General features: G+C 48.5%; 1 protein-coding gene across 1 annotated transcript; it reads left to right on the plus strand.

Moving 5' to 3' along the window:
* The first annotated feature begins 6 nt into the window (after positions 1-6).
* Positions 7-17,772, plus strand: Ets2 (ETS proto-oncogene 2, transcription factor). Its single transcript, XM_008826911.1, has 10 exons — positions 7-45; positions 3,822-3,893; positions 6,942-7,053; positions 8,795-8,914; positions 9,233-9,433; positions 11,132-11,218; positions 11,818-12,042; positions 12,800-13,063; positions 14,518-14,636; positions 15,602-17,772. The coding sequence occupies exons 2-10, from the start codon at positions 3,822-3,824 to the stop codon at positions 15,815-15,817; spliced, it is 1,416 nt and encodes a 471-aa protein (XP_008825133.1). The 5' UTR covers positions 7-45; the 3' UTR covers positions 15,818-17,772.
* Positions 17,773-18,101: the final 329 nt, after the last annotated feature.

An 18,101-nucleotide genomic window follows, 5' to 3' on the forward strand; every position in this document is an offset into this window, starting at 1 on the left:
GATCCCCAGCTGCCGCCGCCCGTCCGCCCGCCCGCAGCGGCTACGGTAAGAGCGGCCCCGAGCGCCCGGCGCTCGGCGCAAGGAACCCCGCAGCGGCCCCGGGGAGGGTGCGCTGCCGGCCGGCCTGGGACCCGCCTATCGCGCGGCCCGGCGCCCCGGGGGCTGGTTCTCGGGGACCGGGTGGCCTTGGTGGGGGACCCGGGCCCCGGCTGCTTCGCCGGCTTTTGTGTTTCGGAAGCAAATGCGGGCCTGGGGCGGTGCCTGCCCGGGGCGCCCGACTGAGTTTCGCCCCGTGGGTTGGGGGCACCGGGAGAGCGCTTAAGAGTCGCCTCGGGTTCGGGGTGACTTGGGTGGGGGAAGCGCTGATCCGGGAAGGATCTGGGGGTGTCGGTGCCTGGATCACCTGGGAATCTGCGGCTCCCCGGAACGTGTCACCTGCTTGGCCACGTCTGGGCCCAGCCCGGGGCCCCTGGGCGCTAAGAGGCCAGTAGAGAGCCCCTTCCAAGTGGGGTGCGCACGGCTTCGCCGCCTTTATTTTCTCCTCCTTAAAGCCTTTGGATGAAAGGGTTACCCTAAGCCGTTTGCATGTGTGTTTGAGTTGTATTTTTATTTTTAAGCAAATTTTTAACCTCATAAGACTTGTTAGCCTGCTTTCGATTTCAGCGGAGCCTAAAATAATAGTAGTTGACTACCTACTTATTTAGAAAGTAAAGCGGTGAGCAGTGGTCACTGGAGGCAGAAGTCATTTATTTTAATTCACCAGTTAAGAGCTAGACTTGCTCCCTGCCGTGTGTCTGTGTGGTTATCTGCCTGCCCACACCACCACCAATCGCCAGATACATCTCCGCGTTAAGCTTTATTAAAATTCTGGGTAATCTCACAGTACAGTCAATGTGAACACCGTGTGCCCCGCGGGGAAATAGTCAGACCCTCATTTCTGAGATTAGTCATTCATCTCTCTTTAAACTGATCATTTTCAAAGCAAGAAGCAAACCAACCTTCGAAAGTATTACAGGGTTTTTCCTTCCCAAATTTTACCTAACTACAAACCCATGTTATGTTATATAAGCGATTACCTGCTCTAGCAAGGGCACTGTTGTCAAGGGAATTCTCATCTTAAAATTCATTTTAAAACTCATTCCCAGTCCAGTGTTGCTGCCATTTTCTTTTTCTTCTTTTTGGCTTGAAAGTAGAGATTAGTACCCCAGCAGCCAAAGGATCTAAACTTGAAAAATTGATTTATCTGGAGAGTTTTTACCTGTCCCAGGAGTTGGCAAGCACATTGAATAGAAGGAATGAACTTAAATTTGATTAGCTGTGTGTCTGCCTGAAGCCATTTAGTAGAGTACTTTAATTCTACAGGGTTTTTACAAAACTCATTAAAAGCAGGGCCACAAAAGAATGGCATTCTGTAGCTGGTAATTACAGCTCTTTGTGTGGGAGTGGTAGGCTGCCTTTTCTCCTCCTGTTTGTACACAAAGGCAGAGCAGCTCTTCCTGGCCCTCCACATCTCCCAAAGAGTCACAGAATGGAGGTAACAAGCATCTGCAAATGGAAAGCAAGTGGTGTCTGCCAGGCCCTGCATGGCTGGTGTGCACATCTGTGGGTCTGTCATTGGCAAGTCAACAGGTTACACTGCTGACTTGATCCTGGTAGGTGACATAAGGTTCTATGTTGGAGAGCGTTTCACTTGCTCAAGAGTGCCGAGAAGAGCCTGGTCTAATGGTATTTATGAGCTGTCTGCCCCACCCTGATGTGGTAGGAAAGGACCCATTCCTCCTCATTCATGGTCTGGACTGAAGACCCTACTCGTCTGGGATCTTATCTCCATAGACTCCCCAGCCAGTGACTCCATATCATCAGAACTTAGTTGCTTCATTAATGTCAGGGACTCCAGGCCACTTAGATGAAGGAGGCAGGGTGTAGGGGCATTCAGCATGAGGCTTCACCCTGGGTTGGGTTTGCTAGGTGGTCTGTTATGGTGGCCCTCATAAGTGGGGAATATTGATTTCTGAGTTGAGTATGCGGCAGAGATGATTCAGCAAGGGGAAGATGAGAAACTGCGGAGCCAGGACAGACCCCACCGTGGCTTCTGGGACTGTTGTTCCCTTCAGTGCCCCTCAGCTTCTGTGGGCTTCTGTGACCTTGACCTGCAGCTCTGAGCCCCTAATAGCCTCCCTGTGCCTCCTGCCAACTTGTCTTTCCACCTAGGTGTGTATGAGTGCCTGTCTATGCTTACAAGGTACAAGTATGTGATGTGTGGTGTGTGCATGTGAATGTGCCTGTGTCTCTGCACTTGTGTATGTGTTGAGTGGCAAACTGTTGAGATGTCTGCTTTGATCATAATGTTGTCCATAAAGAGAATACAAGAAAGACCAACAGGAGTTAAATTATTCCAAAGGGCGGGGCGTGGTGGAGACAGAGGCAGGCAAATCTCTGTGGCTTTGAGGCCAGCCTGGTCTACATAGCAAGTTCTAGTCCAGCCAGAGATACATAGTGAGACCCTGTCTCAAAAACCAAACAAAAATAACAACAGAGAAAGTAACTCCAGGAAACAATGCTATTTGCTACTTGTAGAAAGCTCTACCAATTTGCATAGTAATTTTAGGGAAAGTTTTTGGTTGCTAACAGGTGGGCTATTGGGGGGTAATCCCATGGGGCTGGTTGAAGGCTCCAGGTCTACGGGTATGAGGCCCAGAGGGTGGAGCCTTCAGGTAAAGGTGACCTTTGGTGTTTGGAAGCAAGGTCCAGTGACTCAATCTATTTGACACTCTGGCAGTATTATTAAAGTGCCTACTTGACCAACAAGTACTTTTTAAAGCCTTAGAAAAGTTTTTAGCCAACTGCACATCACTAGTTATGCTAAAAATCATCTAACCGGTGAAATTAATTTTACTATAATCTATTCACCGAACCTAATTATTCAAAATATTACATAAGGATCAAGTGAATGTTCAATGTGTTGAGACATTCTTCTTTTTATTCCACCAGCTCCTTAAAAATCTCATGTCCCCTACACTCAGCCTGTCTCGGGTCACGGTGGCCTCGTCCAACACCAGTGGCCACAGGTGGCCAACTGGTGGCTGCCATGTTGGTCAGCCGAGCTCTCGTCTAAACCCGGGTTATCAAACAAGCAGGCCCGGTTCTCTGGAAGAATTACACAGCATTATTACACACAGAGCAGAAGCATTCTGAGCTCCACACCCAGAGCTGAAGGATCTGTGATGTTGTTGGGAGGTGGGGATTCCAGGGGCCTGTGCTTCCTCATATCTTAGAAAAGAACTGGGAGGAGGGGGTCCATGAGAGACTCCTTCCAGCAAGGTTTCCTAATCTGACTCCCATAGTTTCCCAGGCAGGTGACCTGACCGCCCACCCCCCACCCCCACAGCTAACCTTAGGTGCCCAGTTTGAGCTGGCTGTGCCCTGTGCAGACAGAAGACGGTGACCCATGGCCCTGCTTGCTATCAGCTATGTTCTCCCATGGCAGCTGACCATGGAAATACCACTGAAATGCATGCCAGTCTTCTTGCTGTGTTGACCTAGTGTGGAGGCTGGAACCAGCCAGCCAGCCAGTCCGTGGCTCTGTCTGTCACGCTCAAGTGGAACTCCTTGGGAACACTCCCCTTATTATTCTTGAGAGCCACTTTGCCCAAGAGACCCTGGGGAGGACAGCCTTTTAAATAACAATTCCCACGTGCAGGTATATAAACTCCCTGTCACCTGTGGAGTGCATCCCTCCCTCCACCCCGTCAGAGATTAGCTTTGAAATGTGCTCCACTGGTGGCCTCTTTGACATTATTTCTTTTGCTTTTTCTTTCCAGATGAATGACTTTGGAATCAAGAACATGGACCAAGTGGCCCCTGTCGCGAACAGTTTCCGAGGGACGCTGAAGGTGAGTGACCACGTCTCAATTCAGTTTTCTTGACAATTTGAAACTCCATCTCTAGGAGGAAAAAGAAAAACTGAACTGGTCCTAGAAAATGGTTTCTGGCCCTGGCTTTTACATTTTTGATCTGTGTAACTGGCGATTTGTTTACATTCTGGGCCTCCATTTTCTACTCAGTAAAACAGGTATCTTGATACCTTTTATCCTAAACCTCCAGATATGAAAGTCATCAGTTTGTAGATAATGGGGCCTTAGTAGTTCATTCTCGAGGCTTCGTACAGATTGGAGAAAAGAATCCCATGATTCTTGAGAAAATGGCCAGAGAGGCTGTCTCCACTGTCTTTATCCCTTCTGGAGTTTGAAGGTTGATCCAAAAGTGGTTTATTTTATTTTTATTTTAAATAGATTTTTTTTTACACTGCATGTGGTGGCACACACCTTTAATCCCAGCACGGGGGAGGCAAAATCAGGTGGATCTCTGTAAGTTTGGGGCCAGCCTGGACTACATAGCGAGGTCCAGGTCAGCCAGGGCTACATAGTGAGACTCAAAAAAATCTATAACAGAAGGAAAAAAGAAAGAAAACTTTTTTTGCATTCATCCATTTATTTCGTTTGTGCTCACACCGTAGCCTATGCATGTGTGGTCAGAAGAAAACTTTGGGGAGTCGGTTCTCTCCTTCCACTAAGTCATTCCCAGGGATCAAACTCAGATCTGCAAGCTTTACTGACTGAACCATCTTACTAGCCCTGGAAGGCTGTTTATAAACTAAAATGAAAGATCCGAGCTTGCTGCCACTGCTGCTTTCTGGAGGGGCAACGCCCAGAAGGCTCTAGGGAGGCTCGTCTCCCTGGCACGGTGCATCAGCATCATCGGACCAGTTTATATAAACCCCAAACAGATTAAAGATGAAAGGGCTGGCTCCCCAGCATAAACACATGTCATGTTGCTTCTGCCCTGAGTTCCTTTGGGAACATTCTTCTGTAGCACAAACTGACAGTTTCTTTGTGTGTGTGGTGTGTGTGTGTATGTGTTTGTGTGTTTGTTTGCATGTATGGAGACCAGAGGTTGATGCCGAGTCCCTGCTGCTCTTGCACCTTATTTTTTGAGACAGTCTCTCACTAAACCTGGAGCTCACTGAAGGGGTGAGACTAGCTGACTAGCACAATCCAGGCGTCCTCCTGTCTCTGCCTCCCCAGGGCCAGGATTACAGGCTGCACCACCACACGACAAGCTCGGGATTCATCCTTGCCTTGTCTCTTAGTGACCTGGTCTAGTGTTTGCTGCTGTGCACACCAGGCTAGTTGGCCTGTGAGCTTCTGGAAATTCTCCTGTCTCTGAATCCCATCCCAGCACAATGGGATTACAGACTGTATGTGTGTTCTGGGGATCTGAACTCAGGCCTTCCTGCCTGTCCTGCGACTGCTTTCTTCACTGAGCCAACTTTCCGGTGTCCTAAATCGTTTTCCAAAGTTGTTTGCCCACTGGCTATGCATCACAAAAGCCAAGCCTGGCACAGGCAGGTCTTTCTCTTAATAGTAAGGGTCGTCAAACTCAAGTGAGTTTTCTTGTTTAATCTGGTCAGATGTTTTAAGCGTGGCAGGAATTAGGGTAATGAGGCTGAAACCCCACCCCTAAGGGAAAAAAATCCCTCTGTGACTTGAAAGAATTTTCTGATAATCTGTTTGTATTCGGAGAAGAAGCAGTCGTGGCTGAATTTTATGTTGAAATATGTAGCAAGGGTTAGCGCTGTTCTTTCCTTTCCTGGGTTTAAAAAAAGAACCTCCAGAAAGGAACTTCCAGCTAATTGGGCAATGCCTGGGGGGAGGGGTTTTTTTCTTTCCGGTTTTCTTTTTAACATCTATTGAATATTTCACTGAAATTAGCTCTTCATAAACTTCTGGTTAAATCCTCTTCACTGGGCTGCCCTCCTAGGCCCAGGCAGTCTCCAGGCCCTGTTCTGGGAGTTTGGGGGTCCTGGGGGCAGGGCCTTGACTCAGTCTGCTGCTCTCTTTTGCAATGTGTCATTAGCTATGCAACATTTCTGAAAAGAAGGCACACCACTGATTTTATTTGTAAATGTGTGTTACACATTTATTTGCCTATGACTCAACAGATGGGTCATTGTGTTACACATGACATGGGATTTCCAGATTATGTTGGAAAAACAGAACTTTTCTTCACGTTTTCCTAAACTAGCCAAACAGGGATGAAATGGCATTGTCTGGTTCTTACTGGTGCCTCTCCCATCAGAAAGGCTTTTTTTGTAAATGTTGTATGACATTGCTAGCAGTCACCGAGCTGTAAGGTCCTGTCTTTATGCCTGCTCCGATTTCCCTTGAAGTATGGATGGTTTATGTTTAAACCTGTCTTCTTTGGAGATCTGCAGTTGGTTTAAAAGATTCTTTTTTATCATCTTTTTTACTTTCATCAAGTGAAACCTTCAGGAATTTTTCCACACATTACTATTTTCAGAACCACCGGATTGGATAAAGAAAATCTTCTGTTTCATGGCTAGACATTTCAAAGTAACTGCATCCAAAGATAAAAATAGTTCATTATTGTTTGAACTCTCCATTTCTCTTCAGTCCTTTGCCTTCTTTAAACTGTATTACACCAAAAATGCCTTGTCGAGGCATGTTGCTTTTTGTACCAGGGACTGATTAAATTTTTGTTCGATATAACTAGAGGTAGGTGTTGGCAAAAAAAAAAAAATTATCTCTAAAGTTGCTCCCAGCTTGGACTTCTAAGATCCTGTTGTTTTGAGATTTATTTAATGTATTGATTTAAGTTGATTTGGCTGCCAAAATAATCTTCCAGTCAGTTTGACCCTGCGAGGTTAATTAAAGAGTCTAGGGTGAGATGGAATCCATTGGGTTGCTGTGACCCATTCCTTCTTAGGAAATGTTTCCAGTGTGAAGAGGTTATTTACGCATGTTGCCTTAGAACTGCCAATTTCATCAAGGTGCGTGGTGCGGTTAGCCACAGACCACTTGGAAAACGTCATCAAGAGAGTTCACATTGTATTTCCTTTCCTTTTCTGTGTGGCTCTGCAGCGCCAACCAGCCTTTGACACCTTCGATGGCTCCCTATTTGCTGCGTTCCCCTCTCTCAATGAAGAACAAACACTCCAAGAAGTGCCGACAGGCCTGGATTCTATCTCGCAAGGTAATGTGTCCCTCCAACCTGACAGGTGCTGCCTGGCTTCTCTAAGCAGCTCTGTCAACAAAGACATGATCATTTCACAAACACACGATCCTTTGAGAGCCGGGAGTGTTGGTATCTTGGGTCTTGGGTATGAGACGTCTGACAGAAGCCTGGGCCAGGGGAAAGCAGCTTTCCTCCTGGTGAACTGGCTCTTCTGACCACTTCCTGGGTGAGCTGCCACCCCAGGAGCTGGGGAGCGGTTGTCACTCACAGTTGGGGAACCCGTGAGAGTCTGACTGTGGGTGCTTTTGAGAACTTTGTCTCCCTGGTATCTTCTTCAAACAGCAAGCTGTACAAGGTACGCCCTACCTTTTAATTCTGGGTTCACATTCCCAGTCACCCCCTCCCACACTAATACCCTTTTCTTTGGACTCTGAGACCACTACTTATTCTTGCTGATCCTTACCCAGCTAGATTTATTTCCAGAGTGCTTCCTGTTGTGTTTACAAAGGAAAACTAAATCAGATAAAGTCTCTGCCATGGTTGGGAGTTAGTTGGACACATTCCAGTGTTGATTTGTTATTTCAAGTGGGTGCTGGAAAACACAGCCCAGAACAAAATCCATTAAAGCACACATGCTTTCGTAAGCATATCGCATGCTGGTTATTTATCATTCTTAAAATTTTTGAGTGCATCAGATCGTTTTTCCAAAAAGTTGCGGGTGGGCCTGCTTCACAGAGCAGAGTTCTGCCCCTGCCTGTGGTGTCCAGGTCCCAACACTGCAGTGTCATCCGCAAAGTCTACACTCAAGAACCGCGCAGTCGGGTTGTTAAGAAACCACAAACTCTCGCGATGTTTTATATAAGCTTACAGTTCTGTGTTGGGTGGCGTTCATAACCACCCACCCTCTGCTACATGTGGCTTCTGCAGGCTGGGGGTTGAACAGACCTGGAGTCCTTTGAACAAAAGCCTTACAATTTTCTTCATTGTGTAAAAAATTTAAATACACTTAGGTTAGAAATGTCAGTTCTCCGTGCTTCATGAAGCTCTTCAAAATAGAATAAAACTTGATTTTTCTATTTAACATTTTTAGTTTTATATTTTGGGGGACTGTTGAGACAGTCCCGTTATAGAGCCCAGACTGACTTGAAATTCACTGTGTAGCCTAGGCTATCCCCACTACTCTCCTCTCTACCTCCAAAATGCTGAGATTATAGGTGTGTACTACCACACCCAATTCTATTTTATTCTTTTTGTAAGTGTAATTCTAAGATATATGCTTTTTTTTTTTTTTTGGTTCTTAATGTCATTGGTTACTCTTTAAATAGATGTCAGATAATATCTGAAATTATTATGATTAGAGTATTTATACTTTAAAAAGGTTTATTTTATGGTTTGTTTTGTGCTAGTGTTGGGAATCAACCCAGGGCCTCTCACATGCCAGGCGAGTACTCTACCACCAAGCTGCCTCATAGTTTCATTCTCTCAATTTTTTGTTTGTTTTTTGAGATGGGTCTCCCGGCAACCCCTACTGACCTGGAACTCTTTGTATATATGAGGTTGGCCTTGAACTCACAGAGATCCACCTGCCCCCAAGTTTTGGCATTAAAAGTATGTGCCACCATGCCTGGGTCATAGTTCTTAAGGAATCGCGTTAGGCTCTGGGGCTGATCAGAGCTGTTCTCTGCATACGAGGGCTTCTTTCCTAAGCCTCTGTCTACCTTGCTCCCCGAGACCTGACCGCCCTGTGCTTTCTCTCTAGACTCTGCAAGCTGTGAGCTCCCCTTGCTCACTCCCTGCAGCAAGGCCGTGATGAGCCAAGCCTTGAAAGCTACCTTCAGCGGCTTCCACAGGGAGCAGCGGCGCCTCGGCATTCCAAAGAGTAAGTGCTGGGCTTCTGAGGCTGATGGGTCCCCGAAAGACACACGTGCAGCCCAGTCTGCTCCGGACTTGTCTTTAAGCTGCTTGGGGTGATTTGCCAGCATCTGTCCAGTGGTCCTTACTGCACTGTACCTACTGCATTCATTATGTGCATCAGAGGCATCGTTGGTAGTGTTGACCGCGCCTGGCTCCGCATGGTCCTGTCCTGCAGCGCGCAGCGCATCTCGTGGGTTTGGGGCCGTGTCTGTATCTGGTGAATCATTGAGGGCCACTGTGGCCTGTCTGCCTCCTGAATGTTCCCGAATGCTTTCCCACACAGACCCCTGGCTGTGGAGTGAGCAGCAGGTGTGCCAGTGGCTTCTCTGGGCCACCAACGAGTTCAGCCTGGTAAACGTGAATCTTCAGCGGTTCGGCATGAACGGCCAGGTGCTGTGCAACCTCGGCAAGGAGCGCTTTCTGGAGCTGGCGCCTGACTTTGTGGGTGACATCCTCTGGGAACATCTGGAGCAGATGATCAAAGGTAAGGCTGAGTGGCTTGGGCAGGCGGGGACCAGCCAGAGGGTGTGCCCTTCCACCTAGGGCTGCCGAATAGTACAGAATCTATTGCATCAGAACACCCCCAAGCAAGTCAAACACAAGGTGGGGATGACAGGTCTTCATTCCACTGAGGGAAGTGTGCATGGTGTGCACAGAATGCCAGGGGTAGCCACAAGGCTGTAGCCTGAGTCACCAAATTGTTGCCAGGCTGCACTGGCTGTGCCAGCCCACGGACCTCTGATAGGTAGGCCAACGAGGCTGCCAGGTGGGTGAGTACACCCGGCAGCCAAGAGAGACAGGCTACCTGAATGAAAGGCTTTGTGTACGGGGAAGCACTATGGATTTCAGTCAAACTCCCCACGTCCATGAGGAGTCCACGAGGAGATCCCGAGATGAGAGTGTTAAGTTTTAAACTAATAACTGATGGATTCATATGCACATCAGTGTGTTAATACAGAAACAGGTGTTGGACCCACAGAGCCTCACTCACTCTGAAGAAAGTCTTGGCTCCAACTTAAACAGCAGTGGGATCTGCTTAAAAAATACATGGGATTTAAAAGGGGGACAATATATAAATTGACTCATTAAGTTAAAAAAAGTAAAGGAAGCATGGTGGCACACCCCTTTAATCTCAGCACTTGGGAGGCAGAGGCAGGGGGATCTCTTGTGAGATCAAGGTCAGCCAGGTCTATATAGCAAGTTCCAGGCAAGGTGGGGCTACAGGGAGACCCTGTCTCAAACAAACAAACAAAACTCAAAGTAAAGAAAATTATTAGCATTCAACTGGTTTTAAACATATCAACTTTCAACATCTATGAACTCAGAATCTCAAAAAAGACATGGGATTCAGTTGCCAGCCCTGTTAAGTTTTGGCAGCTGAGAGCCAGGAAAAATGACTTTTAAAGACACCCAGATTGTCTGTGAACTTGGACTAGTCTTGCCGGATGAGTTTCTGGGTAGCCTGTATTTTGGCAAGTCTGGCCTATTGGGCCATAGCTTAGAGTATGGGGGGAGGGGTGTGTGTCTTGGGGTTGGGTATGTGATAGTATGTGTTCCTAACACCCACCTTTCCCTTTGAAAGTTTGGGGCCTATGAACCTCACAACTTCCTGGGTAAAGTTTTAGGCTTGGAGACTGGACAGTTAAGCCTCACAGGGCAGAAACTCTGTTCATGTCATTCTCTCACTGTTCCAACCCCAGGACAGATGGTTCTTCATAAACATAGGAGTGAACACACAGCCTGGACCATTCAGTTTTGCAATAGCGAATTCAAGTTGCCAAGGACGACATTGATTTTGGAAAACTTATTCCAACTTAGAAAAGTTCCTTGCAGGTTTTCAAAGCAGACTCATAAGGATGTGGGGTGATCTCCAATGACATGTGAAGGGCCAGGTGCATTGGTCATACTGACGACCATGTAACAGGAGCATAGAGGCATTGCTTTGCAGGTGGAGGGTTTTGTGGTTTTTTTTTTTTTTTTTTTTTTTTTTGGTCTTTTTGAGACAGGTTCTCCCTGTAGCCCCAGCTGTCCTGGAACTCACTATGTAGACCAGGCTGGCCTCGAACTCACAGAGATCCACCGCCTCTGCCTCCCGAGTGCTGGGATTAAAGGCGTACACCACCACGCCTGGCTGCATGTGGAGTTTTTAACTGGACTTAAGTCTCCTTTGTCTCTTCTGCAGAGAATCAAGAAAAGACAGAAGAAGATGAGTACGAAGAAAACTCACACCTCAACTCAGTTCCTCATTGGATCAACAGCAATACGTTAGGTCAGTCAGGTTATGCTTAAGATTCTTTTCACTCTTCCTAGCCCCTCCAGGTAGCCCAGACCTGCACTCTCCTCCATGGCGACTACACGTAGGTGTTGAGCCACTAAGCGGTTGAAACGTGGTGGGTCCATGTGAGATGTATGGTGAGGTTCTAAGACTCTGCCTCAGCTACAGTAACTCAGAAGTTTTAAAATGAGACCAAGGACACATAACCTATCTCTTGATGACTTAGGATGCTGTTTATGTATTGAAGTGATCCTTTGGGTCCATTAAAATGGAACATTAAATTCATCTCTTGCATTTTTAACACGGCCACTGGAAAACTTAGAAGTGCATAAGTGACTTGTGTCATTGGTCAGCCCTGTGCTTGACCATTTTCTGTGGTGAATAAGAAGTGGGTAGACATTAATCTACTAGGACAGAGGAGGTGGCTGGTGCAGGTGTGTGAAGCCAGTCTGACCTTGGCTCTTAGGGCTGCTGTCACAGAATGGGGTCTGTTGGGAATGGCTCACAAGAAGGTCAGATATGGTTCATGGGGAGTCTAGCTGCCACAGCTCTGACCTTAACAGCTCTGTCTTCTGATCCATCATTGTGTTTAGGCTTCGGTGTGGAGCAGGCTCCCTATGGAATGCTGGCACAGAGCTACCCCAAAGACAGCCTCCTGGACGGCATGTGTCCACCATCTGCGACACCTGGCGCACTTGGCTCTGAGCAGGAGTTCCAGATGCTGCCCAAGTCACGGCTCAACACCGTCAGTGTGAACTACTGCCCCGTCAGACAGGACTTCACCAGCAGCAACTTGAATCTGCTCGCCAGCAGTTCTGGTAAGAGAACATCTTGGAGCAAGGCTGTGGGTTTGTTGGAAGCCGTTCGAAATGTGAGCTTCTTAGCAAACATGTCCTGTGGTCAAAGGACAGATCCGTATTCCACTGGGCTTTCGGAAAAGGCCTCACAGCCAGCTTGAAACACTGGCACGGGTTCTCCAGGTGTTAAGTGAGCAGAGCACAGTCACGCGCTTTGAGGCTGACCTCCTCCCCTAGGAGTGCTCTGTGGGGACCTTGTGGGACGGTGCCACATTCCTTTTTCAGCAGCTATAACATCTACAGTCCACACCTCTTGGGTTTTACAACTGGTTGAATTAATGCGTATGTGCACACACCTGTGTAAAGTTTCCTTCATAGCCCTTCCCAGCTATAGCATCCTCTTTACAAGAGGAAGAAGACATTCTGATTTTTCATCATCATGGATGTCCTGGGGCTTCACACAGATGGACTCTTGCAGAGTCTATTATTTTGGGGGTTTGTCTTTGTCCGTCACTATATAGGGACTTCATCCTTGTTGTAGCATTTGTTCTTTATCATGGCTGTAGAGTGTTCCGTCCCATGAGGCTGTACTTTACCCACTCTTCTGACTGCAGAAGGTGTGATTTGAATGTAAACTTGTCCTGAGAAATAGGCCCCCGAGTTGAAGAGCGTTTGGGGTTGTGTGTGGCTGCACTAGAGGTGGTTGGCAGTGGGTGGGGCCCAAGACCCACCTGTGTCAATGACACAGTCTCATCACGCACTGGCTTGTCTTTGCCAGGGAAACCCAAGGACCACGACTCCTCTGAGAATGGCACGGACAGCTTTGAGAGCTCCGACTCACTCCTGCGGTCCTGGAACAGTCAGTCGTCCCTGCTGGATGTGCAGCGGGTACCTTCCTTCGAGAGCTTCGAGGAGGACTGTGGTCAGTCCTTGTGCCTCAGCAAGCCAACCATGTCCTTCAAGGACTACATCCAGGAGCGGAGCGACCCAGTGGAGCAAGGCAAGCCGGTTATCCCGGCGGCTGTGCTGGCGGGCTTTACCGGTGAGTGCGTGCCTCCAGCAGCTTGGCCCCTGTGGGCTCCTCTGTGGCTGCCTACCCAGTGCAGCTCTGTTATTTACCCTCCACGTTGTATGTGAGGTTCACTACGCTGGCTCCCACCGGCCGGACAGGCAGGAGTCTTCATGTGCCCGGAACTTGGGGGTCGGGGAGGATCCCGGGCCACTCCCTGCCTGGGACATGAGGTAGACTAGGAGGAGGGATCAGACTCTGGTCCTCAGCTCTGACTCAGCTGCTGGATCTCCAGGAATGTAAACTGGCTCTGGGAGGGCGGGAGCTGGTCCCGGGTAATACCAGAGCTGTTGACCTCTCATGGCCTCCAAAACCATCTATTTTTCGGGTTTGGGAGCAGAGAAGTATTAAAGCTGTTTTGGAACCAGGTAATTTTTAAGGGGGAGCAAGAAAGCCAAGAATTTTCATTCCCCTTGCTTTGTGCACCCTTATATAGAGCGTTTTTTCATTTGCTGGTCATACGGAGCTACTGTGAGTTAAAAAAATGTCAATGAAAAAGTGTAAGTATAGATTAAAATGGGGATATTTTTCCATTGTCTAAAACAACCACATAAATATATGAAAATAACTCACGAAGAGGCTCAGACCTGAGGTTGTTTTGATACGTTAGACGTTCAGGGCCTGGTAAGAAAACCCCCAATCTTAGGGCCTTGTACCTCAGTATTAATAGTATTAACAGGTTGACTGCCAGCTCCTGGTGGCTAGCCAGGCCTGTGGCCTGTGGTACCAGCTGGTGGTGAAAGCCCACTGGGGAACTGATTCAGAGGCGACGGGCCCTGGTGGACACTCGGGTGAGCCCACAGTGGGTCAGTTTTCTACAGCTCTTTTTTTGTTCCTCCCGAAGCTGTTTTGTATTTGAGGGTGGAGGTAACACTGCTTGGGGAGAAGACGCTGGGCTTAGCATTAGAAACCCCTGATGGGTGTGTGGCCCGGAATAGGATGCTGGCCTCTGAGCCCCATCTTTCTTAAGGTGGAGGTTTAGCGTGCCCATGGTGTGAAGGCATGGAGCTGACCCCGTATGCCTGTCATATACACCAAGTCTCACATGAAGCAATTGGCTTGTGGTCATGAGGAATGCCTTATCTGTAACACAGTGGCCTTTGAGCATCCACCCCAGTCCTACTGGGTGTTTCTAGAAATAAACCTTCAAGGTTCTTAGACCGGAAACTGCTAAACAGCAGGAGCAGCTCAGGAAATGCGTTGGCTGGTGGCGCGGACTTCTTTTGCAAGAGTCGAGGGTGGGAGGAAGAACCCGTGGCCTTGTCCCATTGAAGTGTCTCCTAGGCCTCCAGCACCCTGAGGCCCACCTTTCCATCGGAGCACAGTGCCCAGTAGGGTCCACGTTCTCAAACCAGCCTGGTCACTGAGGGGTCAGAGCACTGCCAAGTCTGGAGACTCCCTAAGTAACCCATGTTCTTCTCCCCCAGGAAGCGGACCGATTCAGCTGTGGCAGTTTCTCCTGGAGCTGCTGTCAGACAAATCCTGCCAGTCATTCATCAGCTGGACAGGCGACGGATGGGAGTTCAAGCTTGCTGACCCCGATGAGGTACGGACACTCCCTACTCTGAACCCCCACTCAATTTGTTGGGTTCCAAAGCTGACTGATTCAAGGAAGGTCACCAGGGCCAGCAGGAGCCCTCCTCTGCCAGCCTCCGCTGGCTCTTGGGCAGACTGAACAGCAGCCTCAGCCTCGTTGAAGAATTGGCCTGGTGCCCTCTGTCACACAGGGAGACTTCCTCCTCTTCCTCTGTTGTCTGTCGGAGGCTCTCTGGTGGCCCTCAGCAAGTTCTGTAGAGAGTTCACCTTTGTCTCACATTGGAGAATCAAGACCTATAGCCACTGGGTAGCCCTCAGGGCTGGCACTGAAGCTTCCTGCTGGAGAATGCGCCAGCAGACATGAGGCCAGCCACTCTTGGTCTCTGGCATCGCTCTTGGTCTCTGGCATCGTAGAACGTACTGTCACCTCCTCTGTTGTCTGGGGGAGTAAGTGAGCCTCAAGAACCAGAGCTGTCTCTTTAGCTGTTAACTTGGCTTGAGATGTGGCTCAGTCGGCAGATGCTTGCCTAGCATGCTCACAGTCCTGGGTTCCATCCCCGGGACCAGATAAGCCAGGTGTGGTGGCACGTGCCTGGAATCCCAGCACTCGGGAGGTGTAGGCTGGAGGTCCAGAACTTCAAGATCACCCCTAATTACATAGTAAGTTCCAAGCCAGCCTAGGCTACCTGAGGCCCTGACTAAATTAAAGAATCAGCAGGTGTTCTTCTGCCTCATGCTCTCCTGGTTTTGAACTGTGGTTCCCTGGAGGCTTCGCTGGGGGTGGAGACACTGTCCCTTGTATAGAGAAACAGCTGAGGAGACAGTGCCCTGGTGGGTATTTAAAGTAACTCCAGCAGAGCCTCCATGGGTTTTCATGACTGTCAGGTTCTTTGGGGTGAGCACCCAGGGTCAGGAGAGACATTTCCCACTGCAGAGTGGACACATGTGACTCTTGTTCCCTCTTGTCTCCGAAAGGTGGCCCGCCGGTGGGGGAAGAGGAAAAACAAGCCCAAAATGAACTACGAGAAACTGAGCCGAGGCTTGCGTTACTATTATGACAAGAACATCATCCACAAGACATCGGGCAAGCGCTATGTGTACCGCTTTGTGTGCGACCTGCAGAACCTGCTGGGGTTCACTCCTGAGGAACTGCATGCCATCCTGGGTGTCCAGCCCGACACAGAGGACTGAGGCCCTTAAGGCGGCCCTGAGCCAGCCCCGGGCCCCGGGGACTGACCCGGAAGCCCATCCTGACCCACTGCACAGACCCTGGGAGGGCAGAATGGAACCCCTCCAGGAAAGTCGCCCCTCAGCAGTGGCCGTCTTTCATCTGAACCGCGCCTCTTCCACAAGGCCGTCTCCCCCGTGGCAGAAGGTGGCTCGGCTTCTCTGTCCTGCAGGGTGACATGGAAGGGAGGGAAGAGGTGCTGGGAAGCCACCCTGGCACGGTACAGGCTGTGTGGCGGCAACATCTGTACAGCTGTTTGGGATGCTCCAGGGACTCGTGGATGCACAGACACCGAAAAACTTGTTTTTCCTTTGGCCTTCGCAACCAGGAGTAACAGATGCAAAGCTATCTCTGCTTGAGAGAGGGCTAGGCGGGTGGAGAGGAACGATCGCACCATTTCAGAAATCCGTGTGTATATATTATTGTATCTTGTAATGTTGGAATCCTCTAACAGTTCTATTTAATTGTATATTGTAATTTAATTATATAACGGTGTTTGAATCAAGAATGCAGATACCTGGTATGTTAGCTATTTTTCTTTTTTTCAGTAGCACATAGGAATGTCATTTTACAAAGATTTGATCTCCTGGGGTCCCACTGAGAGAAACTGTAATATATGTTCTATTGTCATCTGACATACCGACAGGAATGGGTCTGAGGGGTGACCCCTGCTTTTTACTTTTTTTTGTTGTTATTTTTGTTCGCCCTTGCTTATTATCTGGCCAGGACTTTGTACATGTGGGTTTTTTATAAGAAACTTGTATTATTTGGGGGTGCATCTGGCCTCTCCCCACTTTCTCCTGGATTGTAGAGTAAAATATAGAAACAGTATTTTTCTTGACAAATGGCACATGTTTCCCACTTCTGCACGCCTTAAGTCGTTTATACACAAATGTATTTTTTGGTGTAGCCGTGATTTCCCGGCAACTCGCCTCTCCTTGCCAGCCATTTCCTTCCTGCGCCCCAAGGTTTTCTGTGTGACTACAATAAGACTATTTTTGGAAATATATGACTCCTTTTTCAGCGATCAGAAGGGATTTATGTAGCAGCTATTTTTACTGCAAAAGTAACTCACTGGAAAAAAGTTGTAATTTGTACAAAAGCTTTATTTTTATCTCAGCTCCGTGAAACGTGTTGTGCGGAGCTGAGGGCGGGGCGGGAAGGGTCTTCCTTCAGCCTTGACCCCAAGTGAAGCTTGGCTCCCCCTTCTCGCTTACCTGCCGTGCCTCTTATGGTCTGGGCCGCATGCTCTTCCTCCTGCTCCCTGACCTCCGCAAGATAGGCTTTTTTTGTCTTATTTTCTTGGATGCGGGTACCCAGAAGCACAGAGTGGCCAAGTCAGACAGGAGAGAGACAGTACATTAGGGTGGTTCCTGCGTCTTACCTGATGAAGACCCAACTCCATCACTGGGTCCCAACCTTCCTCACGAGGTTTCAGAAGTGGACATGGCTTTTATCAGTTACCAGCAGGGCAGCCCCAGGCCAGCGGGTGACAGGAATAGAGTCATTATATGATGAGACCACACAATGGACACAAGACAAGCTGGGATCTGCTGGTCCCGGGCTGTCTGGGTCTTCTCTTCATGCCCAGAAAAGACTGCAGTACAGTTAAGCACAGATGCCTTTCAAGTGGGACCTATTTATCGCTGGGACATCTGTTTATAATATAAACAGACATGTGACTGGGAAAACGTTGCTGCTGAAAGCTCAGCTGTGGGCTCGGTTTATAGGATACTCAGCTACATGAAACTGCCGGGTTTAGCCTGGTTTTTGTCAGCCGAGATGGCAGTTTTATGTGGGTGAACCTAATGGCGGGAAGTCCGTAGAAGCCTTTGAAATGGTCACGGATGGCTCTAAAGTATAAAAATTTTGTAATTTGGCCTTTTGTTTCTCAAATAATAAAGTATTTGGTCTATGCTAATGCCTCCTTGCAGTCCTTCTGTCCACCTGCCACATGGCAGGGGTGAATGAGGATTTTAACCCATTCTGTACCCATAGCTGCATGCCGTGATCTCCCAGTCTGCAACTGGTCAATCCCAAAACAAGCCAGGCTGGAATGTCCAATGTTTCTTCTTGTGAAAAATTCACCTAGGAAAGGGTTGGTGTAGAAAGAGCAGAGGTTTGAGAGAGGTTTTAGGGAGCTTGTGCGGAACATTAGGATTTGAGGTTGAAGCATCTTCGTTGTCCAAGACCGTTCTGGTGTTGGTAAGGTGACAAATGTGGACGTAATAGAGGTCATGTGCTCTT

This window comes from Nannospalax galili, unplaced genomic scaffold (assembly GCF_000622305.1).
Source record: "Nannospalax galili isolate Female #2095 unplaced genomic scaffold, S.galili_v1.0 scaffold192, whole genome shotgun sequence".
NCBI lineage: Eukaryota > Metazoa > Chordata > Mammalia > Rodentia > Spalacidae > Nannospalax > Nannospalax galili.